Raw genomic sequence first — 26289 nt, 5'->3', positions numbered from 1 at the left:
CGGGACCCCATGTGCTGGTAAGGTGCCTGGCTAACCCCGCGAAGTAGTGACGAGGCTAAAGACCTACCAAAAACAACCTTGTACAGAAATACTATATACAAACAAGTGGACAAGGACCAACGGAAATAATAACATAAGATATTCAAAGTTAAAGCTGGGAAGGGGATGCCTGGAATACAGATGGAAAACGAATTATTAGAAATAACAGCAGAACTACTCCAGGTTTCCTATATTACATATATATGATTAGAGTGGACGGCTGCCCACACGATCCCATATTATAATACCAAGTGTCTATGAATCCATTTCATGACATATATAGTGGTCGGCGTTGCCACACGATCCCATATTATAGTATATAACGTGGACGGGCGTGCCATCACGATTCCATTTATTGACGATATATTAGTGTCGGCGTGCCACACAGATCCCATGTTATAGCTCAAATGTCTGACTTTGATAAGAAAGGCCCCATGCGGCAAATTTTATAATATATATTCGGCAAGGGCTACAGCTAACAGGCTCTCTATATTATCCCGGCAATGAGAATACATATAATGTCTACACGTCCCGCAATAGGCATATCAAAGCACACCCTTCTTTTAAATTCACTTCGTTCTCTACTATGCTGATCTGTATCTCGCTTCCAAATATATCAATCAAATTCTTCCCTCAACCGTTTACATTATATTACAATTTATCGATTAGACAAGAGTAGTGGTGTCACATTCATTCGAATTAAAAGCAATTAAGTGTGCAACGGTTCATGCTGACTCTCCGGTGCATAGACAACCGTCACCATGCCTATACACCGCACTTCCACATTTAGCAAGTAGCAAATAGCATTCTAATCCTATTCCGCTCAGGCCAAGGTTATATATATTATCTATCTTACCTCGGTACCACAAGAATAGCAATTCAATCCTCAAACCGCTTTCCTCTACAATCGACTCCGAAACAATTTGGGTATCTAGTCATAATTAGTTCCATAATATCATATAAGGCTCAATAATATATAATATATATTTAGCCTAGAAATGAAATTCCAATTCATCTGCCCCAAATAAGTACAAAATCGAGCACCCGGCCCAAACATGGTCAACACGAGGCTCGGACCTTAAAAACCCAATCACCCATAACCCACGAGTTCAAATACCACAATTTGTTTTAATATTCGACCCAAAATTGAGGTTTGAAATCACCCCAAAATTCTCAAAACACTAACTCTACCCACAAACCCCCAATTTCTACTTTGATCATGATTTAGGCTAGGAATTTAGTGATTAGGATTTGAAGGAATTTAAGGAGGATGAAGGTAAGAACACTTACCTTAAGAAGCTATGGAGGAAAAGGCCTTCAATTTCGTCTATGGAGTGTAGAGAGAGCTCTGTAGAAAAAAAAATGAGAAATCCCGTGTGCTACTGTCTGACATTAAAATATACTGGGCAAAATTGCCCTTCGCGTTCGCGGGAAGGAAGGCCGCGTTCGCGAAGGGTACAAGGGCAATGCATCGCAATATCTGCGTGAAAGGGGAACGCGAACGCGTAGCAGGAAAAATGTCGGGGTCTAAGATGGCCTACGCGAACGCGTGCTAAGGAACAACGCGAACGCGATAGAGGACACAACAAATCGTCGCGAACGCGATGGCCAGAGCGCGAACGCGATGAAGGGAAATACTGGGGCTTGAATTTGGCTTACGCGTTCACGAGGTGAAGACGCAAACGCGAAGTGGGAAGGCACAGAACTACGCGGACGCGAACCTGAAGATGCGAACGCGATGAAGAAAACCCCTGTGCAAAAATTGCAGAAAGTCTGCTAACTTCTCAAGTGCAAAAACACCCCGAACCACCTCCAATTCACTCCCGAGCCCTCGGGGCTCCTAACCAAACACACACACTAACTCAATAACATCCTACGAACTAAGTCGAGCGATCAAATCACCAAAATAACATCAAAATCCATGAATCAAGCCTCAAAATCATCATTTTCATTTCAAACTTCTTAAACTTCTAACTTTAGATATTTAGGTCCGAAACACGTCAAATGACGTCCGATTTCGACCAAACTTTACAAAAAGCGCTTAACACATATTTAAGACTTGTACCGGGCGTCGGAACCAAAATACGAGCCCGATACCATAGTCTTTTAATCAATTTTTATTCCTATTTTCCTTAATAATTTCAGAAAAATAATTTCACAGAAAAATTCATTTCTCGGGCTCTCGACCTCGAAATTCGACTCCGGGCATATGCCCGAGTCTCATATTTTTCTACGGACCCTCCGGGACCGCCAAATCACGGGTCCGGGTCCGTTTACCAAAAATGTTGACCAAAGTCAACTTTAGCAATATTAATATCAAAATTCTTCAAATTTTTCACAAAGTTCACATATTTCAACATAAAAGCTTTCCGGCTTCGCGCCCGGACTGCGCATGCAAATCGAGGCAACTAAAAGCGAGGTTTTCAAGGCCTCGAAAGCACGGAAATAGGAAGAAATCCGGTGATGACCCTTTGGGTCGTCACATTCTCCACCTCTAAAACAACCGTTTGTCCTCGAACGGAAAAAAGAAAAAAGTACCTGAGTCAGGAAATACGTGAGGATAACGGCTCCGCATATCAGACTCGGACTCCCAAGTCGATGCCTCAGGAGGCTGACCTCTCCACTGAACACGTACTGATGGAAAACTCTTCGACCTCAACTGTCGAACCTGCCGGTCTAGAATGGCTACCGGCTCCTCCTCGTAAGACAGATCCTTGTCCAACTAGACAGTGGTGAAATCTAACACGTGGGCTGGATCGTCGTGATACCTCCGAAGCATGGACACATGAAACACTGGATGCACGGCTGACAAGCTGGGCGGCAAGGCAAGTCTGTAAGCCACCTCTCCCACACGATCGAGAATCTCAAATGGGCGAATGAACCTAGGGCTAAGCTTGCCCTTCTTCCCAAATCTCATCACGCCCTTCATAGGCGACACTCGGAGCAAGACCCGCTCACCAACCATGAAAGCTACATCTCGAACCTTACGATCCGCATAACTCTTTTGCCGCGACTGAGCCGAACGAAGCCTGTCCTGAATGATCTTGACCTTATCCAAGGCCTCCTGAACTAAATCTGTACCCAATAATGGAGCCTCTCCCGGCTCAAACCATCCTACTGGAGACCGACATCGCCTACCATACAACGCCTCATATGGAGCCATCTGAATGCCGGACTGGTAGCTGTTGTTGTAGGCGAACTCTGCTAAAGGTAAGAACTGGTCCCACGAGCCTCCGAAATCAATAACACAGGCTCGGAGCATATCCTCCAATATCTGAATAGTCCTCTCGGACTGGCCGTCCGTCTGAGGATGGAACGCTGTGCTCAACTGAACCTAGGTGCCCAACTCCTGCTGAACTGCTCTCCAGAAGTGCGAGGTAAACTGCGTACCCCGATCCGAAATAATAGATACCGGCACCCCATGAAGGCGAACAATATCTCNTAACACTAAGTGAGGCGAATCAGATTCAATTAGAAATTCCTATAGGCATGCTTTCTATGCGCTGCTGATTTTAAACTTTGTAGACATGGGGTAAAAATGCAGAAGCCTTATAGACATAGTATCTAAATGCATGAGGCTTGTTTTGAACCTATAAACATGGTATCTAGATGCGGAATTTGTTTAAGGCCTATAAACATGGTATCTAGATGTAATTGAATATGCAGAATTGAACAATCCTATATGCATAATTTCTATACGAAGTTGGATACGCAGAATTCAGAATAGACCTATAGGCATGATTTCTATTTGAATATGCAGAATTCAAAATACCTATAGACATGGGTTCTATATGAAGGTTGGATATGCAGGAATATAGTAGTCCTATAGTCATGAGTTCTATATGTATTTGAAATATGCAAAATTATAATAGAGCTATAGACATGATCTCTATATGTATCTGAATATGCGGAATTGTACTAGACCTATAGGTATGATTTCTACCCTTTGCATGCATAGTTACCCACCCATTTTCACTAGCCAGCCCCAAGCGTTTATTACAACTTATTACTAACCAGAATGAGTAAAAATTGCATCAGAAAAGTAAAAAAAAGTATAACCAAAGGAGAGCCTGATTCAGACTTCCTGTCTGAATTATGAGATAGACCAAGGTTGTCCGTGAGTAGTGAGACCTATGTAACCTAGTGCTCTGATACCAACTTGTCACGACCCGGATTTCCCACCATCGAGAGTCGTGATGGCGCCTACTATCGGAGCTAGGCAAGCCAAACATTTAAAACATTGTTACTGATTTCATTCGAACAATACAATACATGAGAACAATAAATAAGCGGAAGATTTTAGATTAACACAACTGTAAACCAAAAGTGCGGAAGTTTGAAACATAGTTCTACCCAGAGTCTGGTGTCACTAGCTCACGGACTACTATAGAATGCTAAAAACAAGTCTGAAAGGAAGTACATAGTGTTTGTTCGATACAAGGTAAACAAACTAAAACATAGAAGGGACTTCGGCCTGCGAACGCCTGCTAGGCTACCTCGTGAGTCCCTGGACTGAAGATAGCTCCCGGCAAATCCTACTGCTGCGGTCCGAAAGCTACTCCCTGATCTGTGCACAAAGATGCAAAGAGTGTAGCATCAGCACAACCGACCCCATGTGCTGGTAAGTGCCTGGCCTAACCCCGGCGAAGTAGTGACGAGGCTAGACAGGACCTACCAAAAACAACCTGTACAGATATATATACACATATACAAGACCAACGGAAATAATAACAGAAGATATCAAGTAAAGCTGGGAAGGGGGCATGCTCGGGAATAACAGATGAAAACGAATTATTAGAAATAACAGCAGAACTACTCCAGGTTTCCATGATATAGTGGACGGCGTGCCACACGATCCCATATTATAATACATAAGTGGTCGGCGCGCCACACGATCCCATTACATGACATATATAGTGGTCGGCGTGCCACACGATCCCATATTATAGTATATAAGTGGACGGCGTGCCACACGATCCCATATTATAGTATATAAGTGGACGGCGTGCCACACGATCTCATGTTATAGCTCAAAATGTCTGACTTTGTAAAGAAGGCCCCATTTGGGCAATTCGACAACATAACATTCTAACCCGGCAAGGGTACAACTAACAGCCCAAATATCCCGGCAAGGGAAAATACATAATAATAGTCTACATGTCCCGGCAAGGGAATAATCACAACACACCCTCTTTTAAATCAGTTCTTTCTCTACTATCACATTCTTGTTCGAGCCAACGCTCCAAAATATATCAATCACAATTCTTCCTCAACCGTTCACATTATATGAAATTTATCGATTAGACAAGGTAGTGGTGCCACATCATTCGAATTAAAAGCAATTAAGACTCACAGGTCATGCTAGACTCCGGTGCATAGACAACCGTCACCATGCCTATACACCGCACTCCACATTTAGCAAGTAGCAAATAGCATTCTAATCCTATTCCCTCAAGCCAAGGTTAGAACAAACACTTACCTCGGTCCAAAGAATAGCAATCAATCCTAAAATACCGCCTTTCCTCTACAATCCGACTTCGAAACAATGGTATCTAGTCATAATTAGTTCCATAATATCAATAAGGGCTCAAAAACATAATCTCATAGCCTAGAAATGAAATTCCAATCATCTTCCCAAAAATACCAAAATTCGACACCGGGCCCACATGGTCCAAACACGAGGCTCGGACCAAAACCCAATCACCCATAACCCCACGAGTTCAAATACACAATTTGTTTTAATATTCGACCCCAAATTGAGGTTGAATCACCCAAAATTCTCAAAAACCTAACTCTACCCAAAACCCCCAATTTCTACTTTGATTTCATGATTTAGGGCTAGGAATTTAGTGATTAGATGAAGGAATTAAGGGAGGATGAAGGTAAGAACACTTACCTAAGAAGCTATGGAGGAAAAGGCCTTCAAATTTCGTCTATGGAGTGTTAGGGAGAAGAGCTCGTATGAAAAAAAATGAGAAATCCCGTGCTGCTACTGTTCTGGACATTAAAATATAACTGGGCAAAATTGCCCTTCGCGTTCGCGGGAAGGAGGCCGCGTTCGCGAAGGGTAAACTGGGCAATGCATCGCAAACGCGTGAAAGGGAACGCGAACGCGTAGAGGAAAAATGTCGGGGTCTAAGATTGGCCTACGCGAACGCGTGCTAAGGAACGCGAACGCGATAGAGAACACAACAAATCATCGCGAACGCGATGGCCAGAGCGCGAACGCGGTAAAGGGAAATACTGGGGCTTGAATTTGGCTTACGCGTTCGCGAGGGTGAAGACGCGAACGCGAAGTGGGAAGGCACAGAACTACGCGGACGCGGACCTGAAGATGCGAACGCGATGAAGAAAACCCCTGTGTAAAAATTGCAGAAAATCTGCTAACTTCTCAAGTGCAAAAACACCCCGAACCACCTCCAATTCACTCCCGAGCCCTCGGGGCTCCTAACCAAACACACACACTAACTCAATAACATCCTACGAATTAACTCGAGCGATCAAATCGCCAAAATAACATCAAAATCCATGAATCAAGCCTCAAAATCATCATTTTCATTTCAAACTTCTTAAACTTCTAACTTTAGATATTTAGGTCCGAAACACGTCAAATGACGTCCGATTTTGACCAAACTTTACAGAAAGCGCTTAACACATATTTAAGACTTGTACCGGGCGTCGGAACCAAAATACGAGCCCGATACCATAGTCTTTTAATAAATTTTCATTCCCATTTTCCTTAATAATTTCAGAAAGATAATTTCACAGAAAAATTCATTTCTCGGGCTCTCGACCTCGAAATTCGACTCCGGGCATATGCCCGAGTCTCATATTTTTCTACGGACCCTACGGGACCGCCAAATCACGGGTCCGGGTCCGTTTACCAAAAATGTTGACCAAAGTCAACTTTAGCAATATTAATATCGAAATTCTTCAAATTTTTCATAAAGTTCACATATTTTAACATAAAAGCTTTCCGGCTTCGCGCCCGGACTGCGCATGCAAATCGAGGCAACTAAAAGCAAGGTTTTCAAGGCCTCGAAAGCACGGAAATAGGAAGAAATCTGGTGATGACACTTTGGGTCGTCACAAGGAACATGCAATACGTCATTCAATGCCAAGGTTTTGCCAGATGTGAGTTTGAGAAGAACTTTGCCTTTTTGAAGAACTAGGGTAGTCCTTGAGTCACCAAGATATACAACCTCTTCTCCTTCCTCAACTTGGGTGTAAGACACAAAGTCTTTTTTGTTAGCACATATGTGCCTAGTGGCACCCGAATCTAACACCCAATCTTTCACATTGGCCACAAGGCTCACTTGGGAAACAACTGCAGCAATTATGTCATCCGTTTTGGCTTCAGTTAAATTTACTTTAGCTTTAGCGGGATTGTCATTCCCAACCCTCTTCCGGCATTGAGCATCATGATGGCCAGGTTTGCCACACACAAAGCAATTACCTTTTTTATAAGCATACCAGCAACAAATTGTTCGGGTAGAGAAATATCTTCAGATTTGAGATCTTCAATCAACTTGTGATATTCGTTGATTTTTGCAGTTATGTCCCTGTCCTCCGGCATCTCCCACTTGTAATAGTTTTCAATTACAAACTTTTGTTTAGTAGCATCTTCAGCAGTGTACTTTGTTATCATTGACTTCCAGATTTCTTTTACCTCCTTTTAGGAAACGTAGACATCGAACAATTCGTTAGAAAGAGTAGAAATTATAGTATGTCTACATACCTTATTTGTAGCATGAACCCATTGATCCATCTGAATGGATGTTGCATCAGTTGGCTTAGGATCAGTTAGTGCAAAAGCAACTCCATGCATATCCAGAATAGAATGCACCCGTTCATGCCAACGCTTAAAATTATCTCCACCAAAAACCTCAATTTTTGAAACATCAGGAAAAGGTTTGGCATAGGTAATTGGTGATGGAACAACAACAGAAACAGTTGGTGCAGCAGGTGTAGTAGCATCAACAACAACATTAGCAGTGTTGTTCTCCATAATAACTACGTGTAAATATCCTTAAGATTGTTGGAAAATTGGATGATATTGAAGAATAAAAAGTTTAGCTTGAGGCGTGTCAAGGACACTGTCCTTAAGGATATTTCGCTCACACCATGAATATTATTAGGCGTATCCCCTAGAATTCAACAAGCTCTTCTAGTATAACTAGGAGCAGAAACAACAAAGACTTACGAGAAAAAAACCCAGCACAAAGGAAAAGGGAAGAAAAGTTTTAACTTTATTCACTCTACTTAGAAGATGAACACTGAAATATATTTATATATAGTCCAAAACAAAGGAACTATCTTTCAGATAACGTCCAAGCCATAATTGCTTTTTCAAAATGGAATGATTGTTACAAACAAACGTTCTCATTTAGAAAATTAAAACGTTTTGAAACATCAATACAATTAAGATGTTTGGTCAGTTTGCTTTTGACTAAGTAGCGTCCAAAATGAAAAGCCATTAAGGCTTTAATGAACAAAACGTAAAACCATTTAAGGCTACAAAATGTCTTCGAATCTCATATATATATATATATATATATATATATTCAAAATCAGTTTTATTATTTCAAAATTGTATTGTAAAATCTGTTACAAACAATAAGAGTAATTTGTATAATAAAGAGCAATTAATATTATATCAAGGAATGAACATAGACATTAATTTGAATATTTCTTTTTGATATATTAAAAATATTATTTTTTTAATACTCCTTAGGTCAAGTCAGCTCGAATATTTGAAGATTTTCAGTCGTTTGACCATGATAAGATTTTTGGGAGATTATGTATTTTCAAAAATTAAGTAAAATGGTCATATTACACTACGTTTAGGGAAATGTATTTGGAGAACACTTGTATTAGTCTTTTTAGATCCATAATTGAATCGTTTAATTTGAATTGGTTTTTTAAAAGTAGTTCAATTTAAAAAAAAAAAATTGTGCTTCAACATGAATTTCTTATTGAAAAACTAGTTTGTGAAAATTGAAGATATATAAGTGAAAGTTCTTTTCACATAGAATAATCATTCAAACTAATATTATTCTGTTTGAAATACCAATGTTGATGTTTTATAATGAAAAAATGACGTTGTATAGCCGCTTTCAAAATAACAGCCTTTGTGCGTGTAATATACATATTTTATACACTTTTGCAGTTACCAAATTTAAAAATAGTTTTGACAGCCGGCTAAAAGTGATCTTTTCCCTTTTATAATTAAAAATATTTATGAACAAAAATAAGTATTTGTAAATACTAAAATTCAGTACTTACAAATAATAAAATAGTATTTTACACCCAAACATGTATTTATGTTTGTTTATCAAGCTGGCCTGGTACTTCAACTTCAAGCGTGAAATATAATATCTGAACTTTTTTTTTGGTAATTCTGAATTCTTATTACCAGGAAAATATTTCCATAGTGTTCCGAAACCTCTAAAGTTGGACATCAGCCCCAACTTTAGTATACTTCATCTTCTTCCATGCATACAAATAGAAAACTATAAACTATGCTTTATCTACTAAACAATCTAACTAGGATAGTAATCAAGCTGTTTCAATAATGGTGCCAATTTCTTCCTCATTCTCCCTTTGCAGTGTATATCTTGAATGACCTGCCTCACTATAGCTGCTGCTGGTCTTGTTTTTTGTTGAAAGATTTTGTTGTTCCTGTCCAACCAAGTATAGTACACACTTCCTACTAGAGCCATGAGATAATATTTCTACTCTGGCACTATTGCCAGAAGCATATTTTTGAGCCCATTCAATTTCTTCCTTCCACCCCATAGCTTGATGCTAGATTCCCTGCCAATTGAGTATTTGTTGCCATATCTGAGATGTGATCGGACATTTAAAAAGCAAGTGTTGAATGTCTTCTTCCTCATTATCACATAGTGCACATGTTGTGTCATACCCCATATCCCACTTTTTCAATCTCATCTTTGTGTAAAGTCTGTCTTGTATTGCAAGGCATAATACGAATACCATTTAGGGCTACCCTGGTTATTACAGATCAATTTCCTCTATTGCACTTTAGAATATTTGCCTCTCAGCTTGTTATACATTATCTTGATAGCATATGTATCACCTTTTAGGAATTCCTCTATAGATACCCCTACTTCCTCCAAGTACTGCGTAGTCTTTAGGATTTTTTGAATCAGCCAAGATGCTTGCGGAGCATTGCTTTCCCACACTTGATTACCCTTTATATAGTAGATATGCACCCATTGAATCCACAACCTATCTTTCTTCTTGCATAAATTCCAATAATGCTTGAGAATGACAGCTTTATTCCATGTGTGTATATCTACTATGTTGAGGCCACCTGTTGATTTTGGCACATAGATTTTATCTCATGCAATTAGAGCTTTCTTTGAGCATTCATTATTCCCATTCTACAAAAACCTTCTGCATATTTGTTCAATCCTCTGAATCACCTTCTTTGGCAGTATGAAAATTTGAGAACAGAATTGTTGGATAGCTATAAGCACAATTCTAATCAGCTGCAATCTCCCTGCATAAGACAACATCTTTGATGTCCATGAGGTTGTTCTCCCCACCATCCTTTTCAGTAATGGCCGGCATTGTCCAATAGTTAGTCTTTTTGAACTCAATGGAACTCCCAAGTATCTGAAGGGTAGAGTTCCTACAGAGAAGCGTAACTCCTTTATAATTTGTTGTTGAATCTGTTCTGGTACCCCTCCAAAATACACAGCACTATTCCCTTGATTTGCAATTAGCCCAGAAGCCATAGAGAATTGCTGGAATTGTTTGTATAAAACCTGAGTAGATACCACATCCCCTCTACAGAACATCAACAAATCATTTGCAAACCCCATTTTTATTATGTTCAATTTATCACATTGAGGATGGTAGTTAAAGTCTGGATTTTCTGTCAGTGTTCTCAATGATCTGCTAAGATATTCCATGGCAATCACAAACAGGAATGGTGACAAAGGATCACCCTGCCTTACTCCTCTCTTAGCAGTAAAGGGAACACTTGGTTTACCATTTATGACTACAGAATATGAGACTGTTGAGACACACACCATGATCCATCTCACAAATGGTTCTGGGAAATTAAGTGCATTTAGAACTTGTTCTAGGAACACCCATTCAATAGAGTCATAGGCTTTTTGCATGTCAATTTTGATATGCATCTTGGCGACACCCCTTTTCTCCCATATCCTTTTACTAGTTCATGACTAAGGATAAAATTATATGTGATAAGTCTGCCAGGTACAAATGCAGCTTGACTCTTATCAATGATGCTATCCATGACTCCTTGTAGTCTACTAGTAAGCATTTTGGAGATGATCTTATATAGTGTGGAGTAACAAGATATAGGTCTATATTGCTTCACTGATGTGGGGTTCTTAACCTTAGGCACCAAGGTTATAGAGAAATGTGAAACTAAGCGGGCGGGGAAGGTATGACCCCTCCTCCATTGAACAGAGGGGATCCGTAGGGCGGGCTCACTCACAAACTGGATAGGTGACTCGGAATTATAGTGGTAGTTCTGTTACCTCGGGGAAGATGTGCAATTTATCGATTGATAGAGCTTCTTAGTATAAAAAAAAATAATTCAAAACAGCTTCAGTTACCTCATCTCCAATCATGGCCCATGTTTTCTTAAAAAACAGTGAATTGAAACCATCTATCCCCAGGGCTTTGTTGTCATCTATCCCCTGAAGTGCTTGTCAAACTTCTTCTCTATTAAATGGTCGGATGAGCTGCATTTGTTGCCCTCTTGACAGCATAGGTCCCCTCCTCATATCATCTAAATTTACAGCAGGCAGTGTAGGACTTACACCCCCAAGTAAGCCCTGATAAAAGTTTAGTATCTACTCTTCTATCCCCTTTTCTGTTTGGACAATATCCCCTAAGTGCTTTGATCTGATTCTGGGCTCTCATATTCTTGATGCTGGCAAAAAAATAAGCTGAGTTAGAGTCTCCTAGTTTAAGCCATTGGACTCTAAACTTCTGTTTATAGATGCTCTCCTCTATTAAATCCCATTTCTCCAGCTGTAATCTTAACTCTTTTTCCACTTCAAAATTATGAGAATCCTGATTATAAGTTCTCATCTGTTGTTGTAACAATTGAAGATCATTCCTGATGCCTTTAATTTTGTCAGCAATCCCAGGAAACTCCTTTGCATTCAGGCCTTCCATTGCTTGTTTCATGTGCTTCAGCTTGAGCCATACTTTTTTCATGTATACTGCATTTGTACTTATCTGCCAGTTATCTGCTACTATCTTCCCAAAGTTAGGATCATCAGCCAGACAATTCATAAATCTGAATGACCTAGTTGTTGTCTTCTGTTGTCTTCCCAATTCAACACTTAGAGGTGAATGATCAGAAAAATATGATTCTAGAACATGAACTTGAATAGGAGGCATATTGTTCATCCATTTCACATTTACTAATGCCCTGTCAATTTTGCTAAAAACATGGCTATTAGTCCACGTGAATGGTCTTCCTATTGCCTGTAGCTCAGTCATACCAGCATCTTCTACAAACTCTCTAAAGTCTCTTGTCTCATGATCTTGTACCACATTGCCATGCATTCTGTCCTCTAACTCAAGTATGGCATTGAAGTCTCCCATTACAAGCCATGGTTCTTGTTGCCTGCTTTCTATTTCCCTTAGCTTTCTCCATAACTCCTTCCTATCCTGCACTGTATGAAGGCCTTAAACAGATGTAAAATGAAATTTTATTGCATTGGCAGCACAATTGATTTCAGCTTGTATGTATTGATTATGCACACTGATTTTCTTAACCACAGCAAATTTTGGTCCCATAACAGCCATATCCTCCCTCTATTATTCAAGGAAGTGTTTGAGATCCATTCCCATGTAGGTACTATTTTGTTTATCACATGCCCCTTTTTACATTCCTTACTCTATGTTCTATGATGGCTATAATATTAACTTTATTCTCCTTAATAAACTCCCTTAGCTCCTTTTGCTTATACAACTTATTCATTCCCCTCACATTTCAAGTAATAACTTTCATCTTAGTAATGGAGGGAAATGGTCTTGATTATCTGCACCCCCTTGGCTACTCTTAAAGGTTTGATTGTTGGTTTTGGGCTTATAACCATTTCTTTTATCATACCCGTTATTTGATTTGTTCTGCCGCTTATTGTCCTCCACAAAGTTGGCTCTTGTAGCAATCTCCTTGTCAGCAACAGCTTGCTTGCGATTGGTATTTTCAATTATAATATGCTTGACCAAGTCCTTCAGCGACAATTGCTTGTGTTTGTATTTCAATTATTGTTTGTAGTCACTCCAAGATTTGGAAAGTATCATATTGCTTATCTTGCTGCATTACCATGACTTGGCCTGGTGGATCATTTGCCCATCCTGCTAATGAGCTAAATCCATTATTTGTATCTACCTCTCTTTCTTTGTTACCCCCACTCTTGGCCATTTTAGTGGCTGATTTTGTTCTCACCATTGTCCATCTTTCTGTTTGTGCTTCTGTTGCAGTAACCTACCCTTTGTTATCAGCATCCTTTCCACCAATTGTTTGCCCTTTTGTATTCCGTATTTGCTCATTCTGTTTTTCACTTATCTTCACTTGATGACTTCTCCTCCAAATTTGCATAGGCTTTGGCTGTTTTTCTCTTTGGCCTTGTACTGGTTGCTTCTGCATATTTGTATTCTTTCAATTGTGACCTATTTTCAAACACGATGCACAATACTCAGGCTCCCAATTATATTGCACTTCCTGTTCAAACACCCCTCCCTTAGGGTCCTGGACAGCAATGCTCGTAGGAAGTGGTCTAGTAATATCCATTTCAATAAGGACCCTTGCATATGATATGCGTGCAATCTTGGTGGTGCACTCATCAGCGTATACAGGAGTACCTAAACCACTACTGATTTTACATAGTGACTTCCCTCCCCAGCAACTTAGAGGAAGTTTTGGAAACTTCACCCATAGTGGAATAGTTTTAAGCACTTCATTTTGAAAATTAAAGTCTATCGACCATTCCTTCATTATCACATGCCTATTATTAATTGTGTTTGGGCCTGAGAACAACACCTCACCTCTGTCTTCTATGCTTTTGAATCGAATGACAAAGTAATCATCATTGTGGTAGTATACTTGGGGCTTCTCTCCAAACTTCCACTGTGTTATGAGAAATCTCTCCACTGCTCCTATCGATGGTGAATCTCCGATAACATACAGAATTATAGCCATTCTCCATTTTGCACTCTCCTCTTCTATATCCTCCTGCTCCAACTTTACAATTGTCTTCCCTTCCTGGATGCTAGGTGGAATGTATCTCAGATTCATGCCTTTTGATGCCAGCTTACTTCCTGTAACTACACTTGCCCAGGTCTGCATATTTCCAGTCTCCTTAGGTAAATTTCCATTCCTTATTACCTTTTGAGCGCCTTCATTCTCCTTGTTGTTGTTAGATCACTTAGTGCCAGAAATGCTACCCTGAATCTGTACAGCCTTAGCCCTAGATGTATCCCCTGAATGACAGTTGGTACCTTCATCATTGTCAACCTTCCTGCATGTGCTTGATTCTTCCATACCAGCAACTGATTTCCCCTTCCCAGTAATAGGCGTGCTCTCCGATTCCTTTTTGTCCAGTTGATTATCTTTATCCGTCGTTGTTTGCTTTGTAGCAGATCTATGGAGATTTCCTCCAATTGGTGATTTTCCATTTCCAGATCCTACCTTCAGTTCCTCAAGCAACTTGAAATCCGTAATTAGTACCTTATTCACCCGCTTCCGTGGTCTTCGTCGCCCTCCCATTTTGGTGATTAGCGTACGTTAGTAAGTTCACCTAATCGAGCGCCGAGAGAAACGGTTATAGAGAGAGAATGTAAACTATTTGTTTTATTTATATATAAAGTTCACCTAATCTGAACTTTAAAAAATAGATTTTAGAAGTTTTTTAAAGTTTTTTAGTCAGAAAATTTCAGATGTGTTTTCATATTTAAATACTTTCAAATTCAACTTAATTTTAAATATTAGTTTTTCCTAAATATTAACTAATTCATGTCCAAACGCTATTGTCGATCAAGGACTGAGGTATTATATGACAATTGTGGACCTATAAAATATAAGCATATGAAACGGTGAGTAGTTTAAAGATACTGATTTGACTTGTTTATTCTCTTTTTGTTATAAATAGAATTGTATTTATGGTGAATGTCTATATTTAAAGAGATTCTAGGGTTCATTGCTTGGTGGCTAAGTCACCCTCTCCCTATAAATAGAGGGTTCTATTCCATTGTAATTCATCCCAATATCAATAAGAATTCTCTCTCTACTTTTCTCTGTAATACTCTTTTCTTCTTTTATTGTTTCATAACACGTTATCAGCACGAGACTCTAACCAATTGAGTAGAAGTTTTGGGATGGAGCATAATGGTTGTCAATTGTTCCATGAACTTCCTTCATGATTAAATTTTGGATTTAAGGTAAGTATTTTACTTTATTTTTCTCGTTTAAATTCTTGACGTTCTATAATTTAATTTTAAATACAAGCAAAGACAATAAATTTTGATTATAACTCTAATGGAGTTAGTAAGAAATTATAACCACTCGAAGTGATAAAATTTCTATGTCTTGCCATAATCAAATTTATGTATGATTATGGGCACAAGAAGTGCATACCCGTCCCATTAAATTTGCTTCATTCTCATTCCCTTAAGAGAATGTGATAGCAGTATGTGATATGTCTGAAAGAAGATAAAATTATTACCGTGAAGGTATCAATGGATGTAGACGTGGTATTAGACGAAATTATAATCGTCATCATTGTGATAATGAGAATAATAAGGATTCTCAAAATAATCCTTCACTCTCTGAAAGTAATATTTGTCATCGATTTGACATGAGATTTTATAAAGCACATATAGAAGATTATGGTCCATTCATGATGTGAATGTGAGAACATCTGATTTATGAATACATATTCGTTCTTGGAGGAATATGAACGTGCTAGTGGTAGTGAATATACCACGCTCACCTCTAGAAGGAGGTTTGAGAGGAAATAAGAAAATAATGTCATTATTATGGCATAAATGGTCATTGGTCACGTACTTATTGTACGCCAAAATATTTTGGCATTGTGATTATTAAAAGACAATGGTAATGCAAGAAACATATCTTGCACATAATTTTGACCATAACCATAATGGTATAACTTTCTCTTTAAAAGAGATATTCACCATATGGATGTTGATGAATATGTGGTACTACAAAATTAATTTTGAACTCTGCAAGAGCCAATTACACTATTTTGGAGAAACACAATTGATTACCAATAAGGTATTGTGTTGTAGTAAGTCTCAAAGAAACTTATTCAGTTTCCAAAGTATACGCAAAAGCGGTTGATTATATTGAGACTATAAATAAAGGAAAGATTTAATATCTTCTATCACTACAACTTATAGCGGGATAATATGTATGTGAAAAGCTACCCGCTTTAATCTCCAGTTTGTACTACACAAACAAAAGAATGCCACAATAAAGAGAAGTTTATTGATATAAAAACCCATAATAATAAATTTGGAGTTTATTGATAATTGCACACGTTATGGTGTAAATCTGAAGTTTATCAATATTGATAATTTATTCAGTTGGCATAATTGGTTTAGCCATATCAATTTAAGTATGATGTGCAAAAATAAAAGAGAATTCACATGGGTAAATATTAAAGAACTAGAAAGTTCTTTACGAATTCTATTATGTTGCCTATTCTCATTAATTAATATACCAATTAAAATTGGGATTGAATCCCATGAATGATGGAAATATCAAATGTGAATATGGGCCCATTCACTTGCCATGTATACCACATAAGATGCATCTATGAGATAGTTACATGTGCGATTATTATTAATCTGCAACATGGTGTTTGCGAGGTAAGTTGCTCAATAATTTAATTTAGAGCATAATTTCCAGAATTTTAACTCAAGATAGTTCATCTTGATAAGTTGGTTTACATCACAGTTGGTTTAGCAAAATAATTTATTGAGTGCCTCCACTTAATAGCTAAACTATTGCTTATGAGAACAAAGTTATCTATATCAGTTTGATATATGTTATATAGGAAAGTATATTGCATTCTCCCCTCACAAGTGGTTCAGGGTTAGGAACCAATTCCATCTTATTATTATTGATGTGCGGTGTATATTTTGATTAACACCATAATGCACAAAGATGGGTTCACAAAGTTGAGGTAACAAGTTAGTTTTTCTAACATGAGGGGGAGACATGATAAACAGTGGAGAAATAGTTACGTGGAATGAATTATCATTTGTGCATCTAGATCCTCGAAAAAATAAGATGAACTTGAAGTTCATAAAAGGATAATTTATGTGCAATTTTTTGCAAAGCATGCCAGACACATTTGCTGGCCAAAAGAAAGTAACTATATTCTTATTGCAAATGCTTCTATTAAGTCCTAAAAGGACAAAGTCTATACTACGCTTAAAGCATATAGACAAATCGGTTTCAAATAAACTTCTTGATAAAGAAGATGAGCAAATGATCAAAATGATCATAATAAAGGAGGCAAGTGATCTAGAAGATCACATGACATAACACTTCATAAAATCTCAACAGAGATTCAGGTACCTGAAAATATGAATGAAGAGATCTCTATGTTATATCTTTATGAAAAAATATTGAAACCGATATAAAATATTTATCGACGACATCTATGATAGCGCTAAATAAATATATACGAGGATCTTAAGTCTAGAGAAATAATTCAAGTAGAATTGGTTTCATACGAAAGACATGTAGTTTTGAACATGTAGTTCAAATACTTGAAAGTATAAAGTCAATGGTATGTGCAATCAGTTTTCGATATCTTATATGTCTAGCATGGCATGAAAACTTGATATGCATCTAAAGTCTATTATATAGCTTATATGACTTAAAAATCCTTGAAGGATTTAAATTGCTTAAAGCATATAGAATTCATGGTCATGAAGTACTATATCCTAAATGCAATTTGTGCACATATGTATCTTGCTATACCTATAAGCATGATAATATGATAGCAAGAGTTTTCACCCCTACGTGAAGATATTGAAATGATGATTCCAACAAGATCATATGAAGACAATACATCTATCAGGGATGATGATCTCAAGGTGAAACAAATTCGTTGAAGTTAATATGGCTGATATTGTTTATCAAATATCTACCAACGATCTTTTGAAGATGGTGCACAAGATTGGAATGCAAATGCTTAAGGATGTGAAGTGATGCTCTCATGAGGGGGAGTTAATACGCGTTGTACTCTTTTTCCTTTACAAGGTTTTGTCCCACTGGGTTTTCCTTGCAAGGTTTTTAAAGAGGCAACCAAAAGGCGTACTGTTAGATATGTGTACTCTTTTTCCTTCTCTAGATTTTTTTCCCACTGGGTTTTATTTTAGTTAAGGTTTTAACGAGGCACATTATCTGTTGAATAGACATTCAAGGGGGAGTGTTATAAATAGAATTGTATTTATGGTGAATGTCTATATTTAGAGAGATTCTAGGGTTCATTGCTTGGTGGCTAAGTCACCCTCTCCCTATAAATAGAGGGTTCTATTCCATTATAATTCATCCCAATATTAATAAGAATTCTCTCTCTACTTTTCTCTGTAATACTCTTTTCTTCTTTTATTGTTTCATAACACTTTTGTTAATATATAATTTTTTCCTCAAGATATATTGATATTGTGTTTTTTAAACTAACAATTAAAATTTATTAAATATAAGACGAAAATTAAAAAGCACACATTTGGCAAAATTATTGGACAAAACTGCTAAGGAATCATTTATCATTTTCTACCGAACTTTACCCAACAAAATACAGTTATTTGGTTCAGTAATTGCTATATATAAGTCGCGTTTAAGTAGGATCCTTAAAATACGATTTGCAAGTCGCATTCTTACATGCGATCAGCGGCCCCTCCGGCTTCACAAGCAGAAAAAAACCTAACGACACTACCTTCCCTTTACACCTGTGAATGTTACTTTGAAATCAAAACTGATTCATGGCTTCCTCCGCTAATTTTAGGCTCGAAATCCTCACTCGACACTTAACTTCAGCAGCTTTTGCCTCTAAGGTACCACTAAAAATCACACTCTCTTACTACTGATTACCGTTTTTTTTTTCAATTCAAAAGCAGGGTCGTGATTTTGATATGGTAATCAAAGTGCAAATGCCTTAATTTCTGAGAAATTTTTTCCAGTTTCAGTTATGGAAAGCTATTTTTCCGAACGATTAACTTAAATTTATGGTTATATCTTAATCAAAATGGACACTTCATAAGTTTCTGCCTCTAAGGTAGCTCCAAAAATCATTCTTTCTTACGAACAATTATTCTTTTTGCAATTCAAAAGCAGGTTCCGAGGTTGTTAAATACTAATCAGATTACCAATGTTTAATTTCTATTGTTCAATTTTAGTTAGTGGAAAAATGCTAATTTTTCCTGATGATGATTTCTTTCTCACGCTTTATAGGCTGGCTCTGATGGTCAAAATTTGGAGTGGATTAAGATATCACCTGAGGTATCAGAAGCACTAAAAACTGGCAGCCCAATTGTTGCACTTGAATCCACCATAATATCTCATGGTACGTGAAAATTTTGACCTCATTGCTCAATTAAATCGTCTGCTTATATTGTCTACATGTTATTAGTAGTACTACTGAAGGGAATTATGTAGTAATTAGTACTAGTGGTGAGAGTGCAGCTTGTGATGTGTGGGTTAGGGGCACGTCACGAGTTCGAACCCTGCTGCAGGCAAAAACCTTGTATTTAAGTGAAGAAGATTTTGACCTTCTTGCTCAATTATTATCGTTTGCGTATACTGTCTGTTTTCTGTTATTATTACAACTGAAGGGAAATTATGTACTTCTAGTAATTAATACTAGTGGTGAGAGCACAACTTGTGATGTGTGGGTTAGGCGCACGTCACGGGTTCGAGCCCTGACGCAGGCAAAAGCCTTGTATATAAGTAGAGGGGCAAACCCATTTTCCACCGAGTTTCGAACTGTGTGCCACTGGTCATCGGAAATTTCTCTCTTCTAAAAAAAGAAAAAAATTATGTATTAGTTATTATTACAATCTAAAGCTTGTGTTAGTGAATATAATATTGTACTTCTCTAGGGAGTAGAAAAAAAAATGTAATGGAAATATAGATGAGAAATAATGTTGTTAAAGTAAGTTTACAAATAAAATTTACTTGATCTCCATGAGGGGCGGACGCAGGATGAAAAGTCAGTGGGTTCGGAATTTTAACTGGCTTGAGGAGAAAATGTCTTTGCACCCCTGCTCCCTTGAAGCAGTCTTTTATTAAAATACCAACTTTAATGGACACTCTCACACACACACATTACAAAACGTCATAGCTAAAAGCTGTAGTTCAGGCGAATCCACTGTTTATGCACTAGGTCCGCCCCTGATATCGATTCTTCCTCCCTGTACCCTGCTCTCCCAAATAAAATAGAAAAATAAAAGATGGAGAGTTCCATGTTAAATTTATATATATAGTGGGTCACTGACAACAAAGTGTTACCTGAATGATCAATGTCTTACATCATCACCTGTGGCCTTACTGCGCATCGAACATACTGATAGATTGAGATTAAGACTTATGACCGTGCGACAATGCATTTCAATAGTTGGCCTTACTTAACCTTACATGTATTACTTTCTCATTTATGTTTTATTTATAGTAGCTCCAACTATGGATTTTGTTGCTGTTTCCAGGAATGCCTTATCCTCAGAATTTTGAGACAGCTAAAGAGTTGGAGGTCATTGTGAGGAAGAATGGAGCTGTACCTGCAACTATCGCTATTCTGGATGGTGTACCATGCATAGGTGTCCACTTGAGGCTTTTTTTCTCTCTTTTTTTCTTTATATCATTCTTTCTTCTTTTCGTTTCTTGGTTGGAGGTACGTTTGCACGAATTTGGGGTTGATTGCTAGGATTCTTAAGTTCGTCACATTTCTCCTAAACTTAAAGTGTCCACAGACCTCATGGCACTCTGCTTGTGCTCGAGGAATAGTCATTGCAATAAACACCAACCTCTTTGTTCTTAGCTTCTTAATATGCATTTTAACTATCAATAGAGACCAAGTTGTCTATGCTTTATCTGTTTATCTATTTACTCCATACTCATGCTAACTTTTGATATTTGGTAGCTCAATCAAATTGATGAATGCTTTACCTAACATTTTTTCCTTATGAAAGAAATTGATTTTTTACAAGGGACTAGTGTTTCTTGAAAATATACTCTGCTACATTAATGTACATTGACTTCTATGCTCAATCATTCCAGCACTAGCATATGGCTGACGCATATTCCATGAGCATCTGACAGTTGTCCGAAAGTCTTGACCATTCCAATTTACTCGGACGGTTTCTGTGAGTGTTCAATTTGAAGATTAGCAATTTGAAATGGAGTGGAATACTTTGGAATGGAATGTGAAAGATGAACAATTTGGCATAGAAGTAACCTTTCTGAGAGCGTCTATTCTTCACTGCAGTAAACCATTTCCATCTTTTACTTAATTAATTCCAGAACTTTATGTTCTACAGCAGTTTTGAATCTTTCATAACTTATTTGTAAAACTTGCACTTTTTGAGGAAATGAGAAATATGAGAACACGAGATCTCCACAATATCGACATCATTACTAACTAATAGCCATTGGGACAGGTAATCATCTGCTTGTCAAATTAAATCTGATACTCTTGGCTCAAATTCTGTGAACTTCTGAAATGAAAAAACTTGAAATACTTGCATGACCTTACGTTCTGAGTTGTCTTACTCTTGTGCTAACTTTCTTTTAACTGGGAAATTCATTGTAGCATGTAAAATGTCTTAATCATGAATTATATTCTTTATGGTAGGCTTGACTACAGAAGAACTAGGGATTTTAGCACGTCTTGGTAGCAAAGCTCGAAAAACTGCTAGTAGAGACATTGCAGTTGTTGTAAGTCAATTCCAAACTATGTGACTTAGTCTGGGCAATTATATATTGTTTGCCTTTATCATTTTTGTTACAGTAAAATATTTGTTTTGACTGCTGAAACTTAATTTTCACTAGCTTTTGTTTGTGTGTGTCGAGATGTGACATGTAAAAGCTTCATGGACCTAGAGAAAATAGCATGCCACGGATAGCTTGTTTTGTAATGTATGCGGCAGAACTATGTGTCTTATGATGACTGCATAAGTATACAAATGTACTTCATCACAGCTTGCACTATCTTGTGTTCATTTGTTTTACATTCCCTTGTTACAGTTCCAAATATTTCTAGGAAGACAGTTTTTATATTATAAAAAAAAGTGCTTATTTCTTGCTTAATCCTCCCTTTACCACAGTTTTAAGTATTTTGAGGGAAGTGTGACTTTTAAATTAAAAGAAGGTTTACTTATTCTTTGTTCTTTTCAGAAACCATACCAAAAGATGACGAAAAAGCTCTTGGCACAAACAGCTTGAGCTGTCTCACTTGTTAGGTAGTGCGAATCATGTATTGTCAGCCTTCACATTGAAAGAGAACTGATCATTCCCTTATTTGCTTTATTCCTGAAGGCATCAATTCCAGAAGCCTGGATTTTGTTCGCGATTCACTAGAATCTTTTTCGCTTATTAGACATGCTCTCCCAACCATGCACCACTAACCTCCACCTATGATAAGATTGCTTCAATTCCTGTGAAGTACTTCTCTTCAAGATTACACTTATAAATTTTTCCTCCTCAAACTAACAATAAGCCTTTTAATATAAATCCACTCATATCACTATGACAATTTTGCGTAACCCCCTACTAAAGACTTACTTCTCTTGTCATATAGGCCTACAAGAAATTTTTCAGTAGCTAATCACAGCAGTCGACATGATTATCATCACATATATGAACAAACCACCTTAATGAATCTCATAAATTCCATCCTTGATGGGATTATAATATCCTTATTTCAGTGTAAAGAGTGAAAGAATAATATTCTTGGTCTTTTAATTGGAGCGGAATTTTGATGGGTGCTGTTGCTGAAAATTATAATAAGGAGGGTGGAAAGAACCAAGAACACATGATGATACCACACGCCTTTTTGATGTTGCACTATTGAAGTGTATTATTAAGCACTCAAAGGTGTGCAATCTTCTGGACATTGTTATATTTGGTTCTACCTTTCGTCTCTGACTGGCATCTGTTTTCCATGTGTTTAAGCCATAGAAGGCTAGATATATGCATCATCTTTAAGTGTTCCCTTTCAAAAAGTCCGAAGCATATGTTTGGATATCTGTCAGGATCCTACCAAATATTCTTGGGAAGCCGCCACAAAGCCGTCAAATTAAGTTTTTCTAAGTTACTTGTATTTTTTTCTAGATGGCAGGCAGGGAGAATGGAGCAACTACTGTCTCTGCAACAATGTATCTTGCTTCTGTGGTGATGATTGCCTTCATATGGATTTCTCTAGTATTTTGCTTCTTTTTTTTTTCCTGATTCATCCGGATCTTTTGTAAAAAGTTTCTTCGTATCTTGTAGGTTGGTATTCCAATATTTGTCACTGGTGGTATTGGAGGAGTTCATAGACATGGAGAGAACAGTGAGTAAATCAATGCTTATATATGGGTTTTGGTGCTTTGTCTATGTGGTGATGCTAGAATTATGCATTTTGCTTTGGTAGCATCTGATTTTTTAATTAGAATGGTAGCTTGCAAATTACGTTGATCATTTGTTGTTGGCAAACAAATATTTGTTTGATAAATAATAATCAAGAATGGAGAACAAGATGCATGTCAAGGACATTTTAGTGTATAGACTGGTAAGTGATCAGTAGTATCATCAGTATGACAATATGAATAAAGCATGAATTGCACTAAGCATGGGTTTTCTACTCCAACCTGTAACCAGGAGCAATTAGAGCTTCTTCAGATGATTATCTTACTGATTAGTTCCAATTTGGCTCAATAATGATTTTCAACTTTTGTAAATGGATCTAGATCTATGGACCTTGTTAATATGAGGTGCTTAGAATGTCTCCATCACTATGAACTGTTTGCTACCTAAATGGTCTCTGGCAATCCTTACCTTATAAGTTAACTTTTGAGATTGAGTTAAGGTCAACGTCCATTTTCTTAACATGATATCAGAGTAAGTGCCATCCCTATTCTTGCTTTACTTGTTTCCCGCGCTCCAAATGTCTAGACCTGGGCTTGCGGAGGAGGGGTGTAAGAGTTTCTTACATAGGTTGAGGGAATGAGCTATTATCTCCTTACATGGTTTTGACAATTCTCATAAGCTAGCTTTTAAGTGGTTGAGTTAGAGCCAAATTCCATTTTCTTAATATTATTCATATCTCATGTGGCTTTATTTCTCACATGGTATCAAAGATAAACCCATCCCTATTCTTGGTTTATCCAATATTGGCCCTGATATTATGCTATCGACGCTCTAGATGTCCAGATCTGTGCGTGTAGAGAGTTAAGAGTGTCTCACTTTGGACTGTTGTCTCCTTATATTGTCTTGGTCTCTGGGATAGTCCTCACCTCATGAGTTAGTTTTTGAGGTTGAGTTAGACCTAACGTCCATTTTCTTAACAAGGTGTATTAGGCTGCTTCTAATAAACCCGTTCTCTACATAGTTGTCATTTAGAGCATCTCTTCAAGCCTTTTTGGTTTAAGGTAGCAAACCTTTTTGTAATGAAATAAGCAACTTCCTTAGCTTTCAACTTTTCTTCTCTTGTTTGCATTTATTTATTTATTATGTTTGAGTAGTTCTTATGCATTTATTTTTTACAGCATTGGATATTTCGTCTGATCTGACCGAGCTTGGAAATACTCCTGTGGCTGTGATCTCTGCTGGTGTAAAATCGATACTAGATATTCCCCGAACACTTGAATATTTGGTTTGTACCAACATTCATATTTTACTTCAGATCTCTTACATATTATAACAGATTACTTGGAAAATCAACCCTTTGTTTTCCTATCTTGACCTACAGGAAACTCAAAGAGTTACTGTTGCAGCTTATCAAACCGATGAGTTCCCTGCTTTCTTCACACAAACCAGTGGCTGCAAGGTTCACATTTTGTCATCAACCCTATGATTAACTCCTATGTTTCGATGATTAGAAAAGACTTTTTCTACATTAGTACAGCATTTGCTCCACATAATGTAAAAGAGGACATGGATGCACTAAGATCCAACTGTAAGAGAGGAGCTTCAAAAAAATTGTTTGATGATACTCTGTTGAAACCAGTTATCTTATTAGAGCAAAATGCAGGTTTACATCCCTCTTCTGGCATCAGTTCTTTAGTATTAAGTAATCCCCTTTTCAGGTTAAAGCCTTGAAACCAAATTCCCTATACTCACATAAGGTGTAAAGAATGGAGCATAGACAGCTATGTTTTGCGAAATGTCATCACGTTCTCAAACCTTGAAGCCTATATCTGGCTTTGATTTTGGAAACTAACATTTCGAAGAACGGAAATGCCAGAATATGTTATGTCCTGTCTGCTACTTGACTAAGGATAAATGAGGAGAGAGAAGTAAACTGAGAGAGCCATATAGTTTATAATGTCTCTGGAGTATGGTTTATCTCTCAATGTTTCAAGAGTTGCCTGTCAGGCTCTTGATAAGGAGATCTCTATATACTCACTTTAAAGGGGAATCATCATAAAATTAGCATGGTTTACAAATTTCATTAAACAAAAAGTGGACTGTTAAAAGTCACGGAAACCCTCCCAATATATGAAAAGTAGACCAAATTATGCTTGTAATGGAATAATCTTAACTTATAGTTTCTTGTGTAGTATTCGCTCTTCTCATTTTAAATGTCACTCATTTCTTTTTGGTCTGTCCCAAAAATAATGATACATTTCTATTTTTGGAAACTCTTTAGTTTTAAACATTTCATTTTACCCCTAATGAGTAATGACATACTATAGCCATAGGAATGTCATGACATATTTAAGAACACAAGTTCTAAGACTACCTTTGGTAGGGTATATATATATTCAGTTTATGTGTCTAAAATCTTCTTTTCTTTCTTAAGCACCATGCTTGGTGAACACCTCCGTACAAAATGTTCACCTTCGTATAAAATGAAACGGAAGGAGTAAATTGTTATACTGAACTGTGAAGAGTGAAGTATAGAAAAAAGGGATCAAACATTGTTACATGCTGAAATGTGCTGCCCGTCAACACCAAACACTAAAATGGTCAAATTGTGGGTTCTTCTCTTTTTTTTTTTT

General features: G+C 37.4%; 2 protein-coding genes across 4 annotated transcripts in view; one reads left to right on the top strand and one right to left on the bottom strand.

Annotated features, from left to right (window-relative positions):
• Positions 1 to 13720: 13720 nt before the first annotated feature.
• On the bottom strand, positions 13721 to 14407 carry LOC109219729. The gene has a single exon (XM_019384199.1). It carries the CDS (start codon positions 14405 to 14407, stop codon positions 13721 to 13723), a length of 687 nt encoding a protein of 228 aa, XP_019239744.1.
• A 4555-nt stretch (positions 14408 to 18962) lies between these two features.
• LOC109219731 (pseudouridine-5'-phosphate glycosidase) overlaps positions 18963 to 26289 on the top strand; it is a 9023-nt gene continuing 1696 nt past the window's right edge. For 2 of the 3 annotated variants that reach the window (XM_019384201.1, XM_019384202.1), the window contains exons 1-8: positions 18963 to 19149; positions 19547 to 19658; positions 20797 to 20907; positions 21942 to 22024; positions 23420 to 23479; positions 23579 to 23639; positions 24835 to 24941; positions 25038 to 25115. In XM_019384201.1, coding sequence (XP_019239746.1) covers positions 19078 to 19149; positions 19547 to 19658; positions 20797 to 20907; positions 21942 to 22024; positions 23420 to 23479; positions 23579 to 23639; positions 24835 to 24941; positions 25038 to 25115 — 684 coding nt within the window. In that variant the 5' untranslated portion in view covers positions 18963 to 19077. Of the gene's footprint in view, positions 19150 to 19546; positions 19659 to 20796; positions 20908 to 21459; positions 21575 to 21941; positions 22025 to 23419; positions 23480 to 23578; positions 23640 to 24834; positions 24942 to 25037; positions 25116 to 26289 lie in introns of those variants that run through there. The other variant, XM_019384203.1, reaches the window with a different exon arrangement.

The sequence above is a fragment of the Nicotiana attenuata genome, unplaced genomic scaffold (genome assembly GCF_001879085.1).
Source record: "Nicotiana attenuata strain UT unplaced genomic scaffold, NIATTr2, whole genome shotgun sequence".
NCBI classification, from domain to species: Eukaryota; Viridiplantae; Streptophyta; class Magnoliopsida; order Solanales; family Solanaceae; genus Nicotiana; species Nicotiana attenuata.
The sequence above is the reverse complement of the archived record's forward strand: the minus strand, read 5'-3'. Positions and strand labels throughout refer to the sequence as shown.

Excerpts from the sequence above, each read along its gene's own strand:
- LOC109219729 (XM_019384199.1), bottom strand. The coding sequence starts at position 14,407 with ATGCAGACCTGGGCAAGTGTAGTTACAGGAAGTAAGCTGGCATCAAAA.